An 11,151-nucleotide genomic window follows, 5' to 3' on the forward strand; every position below is an offset into this window, starting at 1 on the left:
AGAGGACACTGTAGGCACCCTGAGAAAGGGCTTCACTCAAAGCTCTAGCCATGGCTGGGCTCTTCTGCACCCATGAGTGCCTGGTGCCTCCTGAATCTGGGGGAGCACCCACAGAAGCCACCAATGGCGGCGACCCTGTCAGGGGGGGCACCAGCCCTAGTGACAGCATCAGTGTCAGCCTTTGGGAGGGGGCACATGCACCCCCTACTAGTCGCCTATATCTGCACCTGCAGCTGATGGTCTACTTTGTCTCTACGGTGCCCAGAGTGCTATTCTGCCTCCCCCACCAGTCCCTTGAGTCCCGGCGAAACAGGTGGGGAAGGGGGAGGTAGACAGGGAGAAGTCCTCTTCCTCCTATATATGACTTTGTGATGGAGCCAGATGCAAGCAGACAAGGACACATCTTTCCACCCAGTGCATCATCCAAGAGGGGAGCTCCTCCTACAGAATATGGAGGGAGTTGCCCCTCCAGCTTGATTCAAAAAAGGACTGGGCAAATTCTTGGAGGGTGTCAACAGCTACCCAGCACAGGAATGGGGGGCAGAGCCTCCCAGCCAGCCTTTTCCAGACCTTCTATGCCAGCCTACTTGACACAGATTGGTGATGCGGGCCATGCACCCACAGAGCAACTGGTAGCCCCCGCTGTTTGCAGATGGGGCTGCTGTGTACGTGCCAGCTGAATTTGTGGGACAAATAAAAAGGAAAACCAGGGAAAGGAATGAGGGTCATGGGTTCAAAACCAGTGCTCCAAGGTGGGGTGGCATAGAGGAGCAAATGGGGCAGCGCCCACTCACCCTTCAACAGATCCAAAGAGCCAATGGGCACCGCCTAGTGACACTACCCTGAGACATGAAGGGATCAGGGACAGGAGAGTGGCCCTGGAGTCCCCCCAGGCCACAGCCACCTTTCTGCTCAGGGAAGATCCTAGCTGGGCTGGGGCCAATGTTGCCAGGTTTTGAATATGAAATGATCATGCTGGAAGCCAAATTATCATATTGTCTGAAAAACTATCTATTGTACACTGGAAAAAAATAAGCATGCAAATAAGTCTTTTTTAAGTAACATCATGTTGCCTTATACTGTTATCATCACATTAGTACATGTCTGGAATTTACAAACGAGGCAAGCACAAAATCCCTTTGACTTGCTATTGATTTAAGATCATATATAGCATTTAAAACGAAGCTCTTATTTTATTGCGCAACAAGATTTAATTATGCAATGATCATTGTGCAGTTACTTTATATTGCTCCCTGTAACTTGCCAGTGAGTAAGAACTGGGTCATCAAAGTTGAAGTGTTTCTTTATTTCGAAGCCAGAAGGCAAAATCAAAGTACTGTCAGCAAGCCCTAAAGTTGGTTAGAAGCAGTGTTGTAGGTGTATGGTAATTATTGTACTTGTACAATAACTTCCCCTACTATGATGTGCAATCAATAATAATGAAAGTATTTAAAATGTATCATAATTTTGAGGCAGCTGATTGATGCAGCAGATTGATGCAGCATATACAAAACCCCAAGTCACTGTTAACTGACTTTTGGTTTGTTTTGATTTTTTTAAATTACTTCATGTTCTGGGTCAAATCAGCCAAATCAGTTGCAAATCATATTGCTTGAGCAGAACTCAATTGTTCTTAACACCACACGTGGCGCTACAACTGGCGAGCATCCTCCATCCCAGGCTCTCACCTTGGGACTTCAGATACCCGCTAATCTATTGGCAGGTGTCCTCCGTGAAGGGCCCCCCCCAACTTGATCTACACTTGAACTGACTTTGGGCCCTGCTGTCCCCACTTTCTTGTGTTTGCTTGCCTTGAAATAAAGAAATGCTGCACCTTTGATGACCCAGCTCTCATTCACTCACTCACTGAGGATTTACAAGCAAGAGATATAAAGCAAAGAAGAAGACTTATTTGTATTTTTTTTTCAGTGTACAATAGTTTTTCAGCAAACATGATCATTTTGAGCGTCCAGTATGATAATTTGGCATTTAAGACCTGGCAATGCTGGTTACACGCCCCCAAAAGTGACTTGGGCTTTGCAAATGCTGCATAAATTACCTGCCTCAAAAATTATCCTACATCACGGGCGATGTGTAAGGAGGGCACGGGGGGGAGGGGAGGGCATGTGGCCCCCCCCGCAAAGATTGGCCCTCCTCTGGCCGGGGAGTGGGGGCGCCGAGAGAAGCACCAGCAGCACTTCCAGGTTTGCTGCCGGCACTTCTGTGGTCAGTGATCGGCGCTGGTGGCCCCCCAGCTTCAGGGGGTACCAGTCGACCATGTCCTAGATCTTGAACGCTTTCAGTATTATCTATCCTACACTGTACAAGAGATGAAATTGTTGTTCAAACAGAATCATGCTGGTCCACGGGGTAACACTAGGAATGGGGGGGGAGAGGAAGTGGAGCAGGGCGGCCTTGAACTCGCGAACCACAACCCCCTCGGAATTGCGTCATGCGGGGGGTGGGCGCTGAAGCCCGCCACCACGCAGGCGCACAGAGGCCCGCCAGCGCGCCCCAGACCTCCTCCCAGCGGGGCCAATCGCGGCGCACTCCGGGATAAGCAGGAGCCCCGAGCGGGACGACCGAACATGGCCCGGAGTGACTCGGGGCCGCCTCTCCTCTTTTCCGTCCTTCGCGGGTGAAAAAAGAGAACAGCAACAGGGTTGTCTCTTAGGGTGTAGTGCTGGTTGGCCCGCGGGTGGTGCTTGTACCCGCATGTGGCTGTGGCTGGAGCCTCCGCTCCGCGCAGGTGAGTTCGCGCGTCCAGGTGCCTAAATCCACTTGGATGTCCAAGAGGTGAGAGAGACTCTGGCTGGATGTCCTCACACTCCTCTGCTCTAATACGATCCCATTTTCTTTTTGTGTGTTTCCTTTTTTTCTAAATCCTCTCTTTTTGGCATTTATTTAGTGAATGTCTACTTATGTCATTCACTTAGGTTTTTCACAAGTGATTTCTACTTCTTGGTCTTTGTATCTTTGAAAAGTGACAGCATCTCCATTCCTGACCTTCTCTTTCTATAATTGACATGTTTTGTTAGTATTATGTTAACTTCCAGTACAATATCCTATTTACTTTCTAATGCTTCTCCATTTTTCTCTTGTCTTAACCTTATTCTGCAATATCTCCATCTTTCCTGACCTTGATATTTTTAGTTCATATTTTGTGGTTAGTAAAATAAAACAAAAGTGTATATAGACAGATACAGTCATCTAAAATCTTGCCCCTCCCTCCTGTAGACACGGTGATTACTTCCTCAGAGATTCTCACACCTGCTCCTTCCTTGATTACCAAGAATCACTCTGGCAGGCAGTGCTCTTTGGGCAGATGTGATCTCTTGTTAGACCAGCTAGATTGCTGGAAAAATTGTTCTTTGCAAGCTTGTGGGCATGGGTGCCCTTCCTGAGGCATGGGGAGAGCCTGCTAATGTTCATCTCCTCTCTAGGGTGCCATAGAAGCTGAAGGCAATATGTAACATGCAGGTCTGTGAAAATGCCAGTGAGTGGCAGGGAAGATCAGGGGATGGGAGTTAGTGGGTGGAAACAGGTAGGTGGAGAGGAGAAGGGATGAGAGGTAACAGGTGATAAATGTCTACAGGTGATATGCAGACAAGGTCTCTGGGTAAATGTGGTATCTTTTATTACGCTCGCTAAATAATTGGAAAAATTGTTCTTTGCAAATTTGCAGGCGCTAACACCCTTCTTCAGGCGTAGGGAGAGTCTGCTGGGCTGCATGTGTTCTCTTAGGTGGAATAGCAGCTTAAACCAGTATGCAAAATGCAGGCCTGTGAAAATGCCAGTGCCTGGCAGTGAGGATCAGAGGGGATGGGAGATGTTAGGTGTAAGACACAGGTTGGTGGGGGCAGGGAGGGGGAAATGTTGACCTGGTGATAGACTTGTAGCTGGTAAAATGTACAGAGGTTGCCTGGGGTAGCTTCCCTGGTACACCAAAAGATCATGGGCATGTGCCCACATTGGAACAGTTACTTATTAGAGGGGGCTCTCAGGTGTGTACCAACTGATTCCTCGCAGCTACTTAATAATGGAGACAGGAGTGAAGGGCAAGTACGTACAGAAAAAGGAGTAAATGCACAGGAAATAAACACTTCAGTTTTGGTATTTACCCTGTGCCCTGCAACATGTTCACCTGTCTGAGAGTCCATGCTTGTTTTCTGTTGTCATGTCCAGCTATATGCAAGTGGCAACCTGGCCTTAGGCTTTGCTTTGTTTCTGGCTGTGGCAGGTTTGTGTGATGCATCTGTCCAGATGAATTCTTCTGGGAGAGAGAGAAAAAAAAAAGCTCTGCATATTGGGTTGTCCTTAATTTTAGTTTAAAAAATACATTTAAGAAAAGGGCACCGTTAAAAAGTAAGTAGCTGAAGAAAAGCCAGCTGCCACTGTTTTGGAAGACTACTGTTAAGACCTTGAACTGTGTGTTTACATCCTTGGGGTAGTATGAGATGGTAGAACCTGTGTGTTCTCCATCTTCCCTAATGCTTAGGTACTTGTTTTGTTTTCCATTGAGAATAACTGTGGATTGAAAAAGTCTCTAGTCTGTCCATGATCCTTTATTTACACAGGAACATAGGACTGGGAGGGGCCTCCTGCATTCACAAGCCACTATTCTGTCAAATTATCACTCCATATCCTGATGTACAACTATAAGGCACAAAACCTGACACACCAAGAACACTCTGCAGCATGCAGCAGGGCAGGCATTTCAGACATGTGGCCTATTAGACTATGGGCCGGCTGCAGGAAGCTAGAGGATTTGGCAAAGTGGAGGGGCCTGCTGCAAAACCTGGGGCCTCTGGACATGACAGTTGCCAGCTGAAGGGCAAATGAGGACTGACACAGCCCTGGTCCCCAATTAAACTGTTTCACTTGTTGCCACTGCCTCAGCTCTACTTCCCTGGCTGTTGGTCCCAGTCACATGTGCTGGAGCAGAAGATAGAACTGAAGCTGCAGTCACGGTGCAGGGCATGCAGTGGCAGGGGCTAGAGCTACCACTGCATGCCCTAAGTCAGAGCCATTGCTACTTCCTTGTGTGTGGGCTGGATCCACATGAAATGCAGGTATGGCCCTGAGCATAAGATCAAGACCCATTAATCAGGAACCTCTGAGTTTTTTTTAAGAACCACCAGTGAATCAGTGAGTGCGCTTTAGTTAACCCCCAGCTGCAGTTGAGGTCCCGATTCTTTTGGAGGAAGGTCAAACAGTTCCCATAGGTGAAGCAAGTGGGAAGAATGATAAATCATTCTCCCTTTGAAAGGGGAGGAAAAAATTAGGTGGCGCCTTTAATTGTATTGTGCCTGCGGTATCATTTCCCAAGAATACATATTAAATTGCAATTCAGTCTTCAATAGATCTCTATAATTGATGATTAATAGTTGTAGGAGATATAAAAATTCAACTTTTTGCTACAATATCCAAGGAGTATTTTAATTGACGAGTATACGCTGAAAGATTTATTTCTTTTCGGTAATTACTTTTTCCAGCACCCATGGGAACGGTGACATGGGGCAGGTACAGTAATATTAGCAGATATCTCTTGGTACAGCCACTCTTGATTTACAGAATGGCTTTAAACTAGCAAGGGATTATTCTTACACAAGTTACCTTCCATAAAGCAGCAGGGAGTAATAGTCTGTCTTATCAGTAAACCACCAGATTGCTTCATGCTTTTACCTGTACATATGCAGCTCTCCTTTCTCCTGGAGGAAGAGAAGGGAAACAGGCTGAGCAATGTTTGTCATGGTTTATAAGTCATCAGCGCAGGCTGTCCAATGTCTAGGTGACTAGTGGCCACGTGCCCCATGGGCTGTACCAGTGGTGGCTGCATACTGTGCAGGTCATAGTTCCCCTAGGCTTTACCCCAACTGCATGGGCTAGTGCTCTTCCACCTTGTTGCACCCAGCAGGTGCTCCTGCATCTCACTGTCCTGTGTGTGAGAGCTGACACCTTGTCTCCATGTGGTGTGGCACAACACCCCTCCTCACCTGCAGCTCCCTGTGATTTCCCCCTGGGACTCCAGGCTGCCTGATCCCCTTGCACTGTGGACTGTGTGGTACTGCACCGCTTTACCCCCTGGGGCTGGGTCAGGCAGTGGAGGGAGGAGGAGCCCCAAGATCCTGACTGCTGTTGTGGTGGCAGCTGGCTGGGAGCCTAGGGGTTGCATGCCACCCCTTTGCAGGCTGCCAGTTGGGCAGTCCTGCATTAAAGCTTGGGCAGCTTGCATTTGAAGGTTTGCAGTAGCTGGATGGGCAATGCATGTAGTGCTAGAGAGAAATCATTCTGAGCATGTGGAAAAAGACTTAAATTTGAAACTTGCCTGTGTGCATATTCAGTTATCGCAGTAACTAGTCATGACAAGCGGGAGTGTTCAGAACAGTTTGCTGCAGTTTTCTGGCAGCAAGGAAATGGTGGCACAGCAGATTAATTTACAAGAAGTATAGCAGAGAGATTTGTCCTTTTCACTCACCATTTCCAGAAACCCTTCTCCCCTTCTGCATAAGGGTATTTATGAGCATGGGAAAATCAAAGATGGAAAAACATAAAATTAAAAAAAAAATTCATTAATTTTTTTCTTTAAAACATAAAATTAAGGTGCAGGTTGTAGTGAAGAGACAGAGTCCTTTAACATCCCCCCCCCCATTACAACACTCTGGAAGAATTATATTTCATATTTACAGCAGGTCTTTTAAAGCTATTCTCTGATTTCAACAAAAAGTATTCATAGACAAAGACGTGTCCAAATCAGGCCAGTGAAATTACATGTTTTTGGTGCTGTTAAAAATACTCTGGTTTTGAATGATCACGTAAAAAATAGTATTCAGGATTTGTTCCTGTATTAATACATTAAAGTCATTTGGACAAAATTTTAGCCAATTTCAGGTATTTGACCAGAGTGAAGACCTGCGTTGAGAGTCCCTGCAAGCTGGGGCCTTGGTATTTAATTTATTTCTTGTTGGCTTTCAGTGCTTCATATGAAATAAATCTGTCTTTCCTTTTCCTTTTTTAGTGTAGTTGGTCCTTAAAAAAATGGGCTGTGAAGTTAAAAGGAGGTTTTTGCTGCTATATGCCACACAGAAGGGACAGGCAAAAGCCATAGCTGAGGAAATATGTCAGCAGGCAAGTGCACATGGATTTGAAGCTGATATTCACTGTATAAGTGAGACTGACAAGGTGAGATACTCCTTGCTGTTTTGTAAAATTGATTTTTAAGAGAGAGAGAGAGATTTTTCTCTATGTCCTTGTATAGTGGTCAGTAATCATAATTCTTTATGCATGAGCACAGAGAAGAGCATGTACTACCTGCAGTAAAATTCTCATAACATGCATGTCATTGATTTGGATCAGTACTAACAGGGAAAATCATAGCAAATTGATCACATATTAAGTTTTACTTAAAAGACCAGTGTATTAGTTTTTTATTCTTCTTCTTCTATGTGCACCTTTACAATAATGTTAAAGTGCTTTGAATGCTGAATGCTATTTGTGCATGCAGGAATGTTCAAGAGGAGGCTGGACGATCACCTCCTGCCCATGTCAGGGAACTGGACTTCATGATCTTGCAGGTCCCTTCTGGTCCTTTTTGTGATTCTATGAATAAACGAAATCAGAATTGAATATAGTCAACCCCTGATAAATGCTACATGCACAGAACCAGCAAAAACCTGTGGTAATGAATGAAGGTTACAGTACCTGAAGTTGCACGCAAGCAGAGCTTACTCGTTTGCTGATGGCTTTGCAAAGCACAGTGCCATATAGCTAAATCTCTGCCTTGCCCCATTTTGTGGTTCTCTAAGTGTGCCATTTATTTGTCAGATGGATAAAAATTAAGACACGTTTAAACAAAAATAGATGCCAGTGACTTGAAGGGAGAATGGCTTAGCTGGAAATAATTCTGCCATGAGCCAAGGGTCTGGACTAAATAACCTTGTGAGGTCCCTTTCAGACCTACTTTCCTGTGATCCTATACTCGCCACACAAGAGAGCTGGGAGCAGTTATGCCTCTGGCTCCCTACCCCTGGAGCACCGACTTGAGCTTCACCCACCCTCCAACCCTTTTCTTGATTTTTTTATCTGTTTTTTCAAGAGTTTCTGAAGTGTATCCCAAAAGATGCACTATACAGTGGGAATTTGTGCACCTTGTACAGTTCAGCTCCAGACTGAGCGTGGCGCTGAAACCCTCAGCAAGCTGCATTCAGGCTTTGACCATACCTTGTATTCCCAGGCATTGAGCCAGGTACCTGGCAAGCCTGTCTTAGTTATAAAAAGCTGTATAATTTTTTGTTGTCACAAATCATTACATACATTTATGCAGCAAGGGAAATTGCTTTACCCATAATTGTCTGCTCAAATCATTCAATAATTGTGACATATAATGGTAAATTTACCCAGTGGACATTAAGTTGTTGACATTAAGCAGTTTGTTGCAGTGTCAGGACTGACAAAGGAAAGGGTTGCTTGTTTTTGACTATTCAAATAGAAATTAGCTGTTGAAAATGAGAGTTGCAATAATAGAGTATGGCTGAAGAGCAGTGATACTATCCACCTATGACAGTTGATGGTCGGGGCATATTGTAAGAGATGATCATTGCAATTTTTGTTGCCTGTCTGTAATATGCCAGTGCTTAAGGGCCCCTTGAGCTGGTTCCATACAAGTGTAGATCCCAAAATGGCAGCTCGGTCTCCGGGCAAGGAGCCCTGTGCCTGTGCGACCTCCCTCTAGAGAGTCCTCTGGCCTAGCTCTGTTGGCACTTGCTAGTTTATGCCACATGTGATCCATGGTATCAGAGCCATCATGAAAGTAATGACCTGCTGGGTAAGAGAGATGATTTCAATTCAGAATCACTACAATTCTTGGAAGGTGCAGAGGGCTGTTTCTGTTAATGCTTATTTAATTATGAATGCTTTGGAATAGGGCTTCCTTTATGAAGAATGTGTCTCTCTTTCCATTTACATTAGGGATTAAGAAAGGATCGAGGAGAGAGAATTTGACAGTCTTAATAATCCAAGGGAAATAAATAAGCAGAAAACTAACTTTTTCCTGGGCATCTGAGTTGGGTGAAATTAAAGAGGAAAAGAGGTTATTGCAAGCAAGGGCATTCTGCTTTTGCATGTCACCTTCACAGGAAATGTTGCTGTTTTGACATCTGAGCTTCTGTCTGGGAAGAAGTGCTTACTCTGTTTGATATTCAACATGTTGTTGATGCAAGAGCTGTTTGCTACTTGCAGAAGTAAGGGATCTTTCTGTCTGCTTCTAAAGAATCTCCTCCCTGCTCTGTCCCAAAGAGTGCTTTGTTTAGATTTGTTGAGTGGTTTTGAGAGGCTCTGGTGTGAGACATCTCCAGCCCTGTTCAGCTGGAGTGGCTTAGTGCTGGATTAAATCTGTTTTGGCAAGCTGGCACCAAGCTGTGTTTTACTGAGGAGATGAAATTCTGCCCAGACCAGACAATTTTGGATTAGAGCCTATGGAGGAAAATAACTTGAAACAGCTTTGTGGATCTTTTTTGTTGAAACTTCCCACGCTGTTTTGTCAGGCAGCCGGCTGAACCTGAGTGAAGATGCTTTCCATGCAGATAGAAATAACTGGGGAAAGGAGGGATAACACTGAGGCAAGATTTAATCTTAGGTTTGGTGGGGTCTTGTGTGAAGTCAGATGGGGTAATGTTACGTAAGGAATTACCATCTGGCTAGGGTTAGGCTTGTTTTGCCGGTGAGGAAGAGGATGCACTAATTTGCAGGTGTCTTCTGTGCTGTCAGTGCAGATATTCAGGCTTTTCTCACTGTCGGGTGAAGGGAGGCAGGCTCAGTTGTACCCCTGCTTCTTCACCTTGCAATGTAGCAGAAGCTTATACTGCAGAGTGCAGGGCGAAGCTACCACCCAGAACTAGCCACTTAGCAGTTGATCTCTAAAACAACCCCCCAAAACAAAAAGTTCACCCTGCAACAACAGCTTGAGTAACTTGACCATGTTTGGGGCACTCCAGTGGGCTCACTGAAGGGTTAAATCTTATTGTGCACACAAACTGGGACTCCTATTGCTACTCAATATGTTGATGGCTTTTGTCAGCATTATTTAATTATCTTCGTAAGCGGGCTCAAAGTCTAGGGTGCTAACATTAAGCTAGGTTTGTGGATTCCTTAGTTTCATGACAGGGACAATAGGAAATCCATGGCAAAGTTTGCAAATTTCTATGATAGGATGTATAGGAGGGGGGAAAAAAATCAAAAACCAAACAAAGCCTTTTGAGACCAAAATTGAGTGCCTGTGCAAGATGGAGAAAAACCTATCAGAGTCCCTTTGTTAAAGAGAATAGTCTATTAAGCAATCCTTTCTTTTGTTAAATCATGTGTCAACCACTGTAAATGGTGATTACTACCCACTCTCTCCATAGGGAAGTAAAGAGTATGGAAAACACAACTTTTTTTGATGATCTCAGGGCACCAAGTGGTCTGGTCAGTCATAAGCCGATGCTCTGGGCTGGCAGGTTGACTATGAGATCCGCTTTTCTGGGCTCTGTTTTACTTTTCTGGGGTCAGATTCCTCTTTCAGCAGTGTCAGGCTGGGCCGGACTGGATAAGCCTCTCATTGTTGCTCGTTGTGATGGTGCCATGCAGTGCCTTTGGCCTTAGGATCAGGTGAAAAGCTGAAAGAGAGAAAGGATGGAAGAAAGATGGAGGGCAGAAAAAGGACACACCCAGATGGAGGAGGCAAAGCCTGGTCTTCTATGTATTAGGTCAGAGTTCTTCCTGATCTAATGATGAAGATCTGGTGTCCTCACAAGTATACAGACTTAAGTGTCCAGATGACTGTGGCCTGCTGGAAAAGAGGGCCTTCAGACCAAAGTCTGGAAGAGTCTATTCCAACTACTTTGGTCTCTGGATGATCTCTTTTTTTTTTTTTTTTTTTTAAGGTGTGAATGAAACAGACCATGTCATCAACATTTTATTCATAAATTCAGAGAAAGGTGGGGAGGGTAACTAGCACAGTGCAAATGCTTGATTTTAGGAAAGCCAACTTCGATGTGCTCAGGGCAGTAGTCAGGGAGGCACTCGGAGCCCAGGGGGTAGCTAGTATGGGGGTCCAGGAAAGGTGGTCCTTCCTCAAGGAGGCTATCCTTGGGGTGCAGCAGGATGCAATTCCTC

At 45.2% G+C, this 11,151-nt stretch overlaps 1 protein-coding gene and 1 long non-coding RNA gene across 4 annotated transcripts in view; one reads left to right on the plus strand and one right to left on the minus strand.

The window, feature by feature from the left end:
• The first annotated feature begins 2,701 nt into the window (after positions 1–2,701).
• Positions 2,702–11,151, plus strand: part of MTRR (5-methyltetrahydrofolate-homocysteine methyltransferase reductase) — a 55,135-nt gene continuing 46,685 nt past the window's right edge. Inside the window, exons 1-2 of one of the 3 annotated variants that reach the window (XM_019541407.1) lie at positions 2,702–2,749; positions 7,019–7,182. In XM_019541407.1, coding sequence (XP_019396952.1) covers positions 7,039–7,182 — 144 coding nt within the window. In that variant the 5' untranslated portion in view covers positions 2,702–2,749; positions 7,019–7,038. Of the gene's footprint in view, positions 2,797–6,593; positions 7,183–11,151 lie in introns of those variants that run through there. The other 2 variants (XM_019541416.1, XM_019541397.1) reach the window with 2 other exon arrangements.
• The window catches only part of LOC109314316, a 30,809-nt gene continuing 30,093 nt past the window's right edge, over positions 10,436–11,151 (minus strand). The window contains exon 3 of the long non-coding RNA XR_002102266.1: positions 10,436–10,652. This is a non-coding gene — a long non-coding RNA (uncharacterized LOC109314316). The remainder of the gene's footprint in view (positions 10,653–11,151) is intronic.

The sequence above is a fragment of the Crocodylus porosus genome, unplaced genomic scaffold (genome assembly GCF_001723895.1).
Source record: "Crocodylus porosus isolate Cpor-Errol unplaced genomic scaffold, CroPor_comp1, whole genome shotgun sequence".
Classification (NCBI taxonomy): domain Eukaryota; kingdom Metazoa; phylum Chordata; order Crocodylia; family Crocodylidae; genus Crocodylus; species Crocodylus porosus.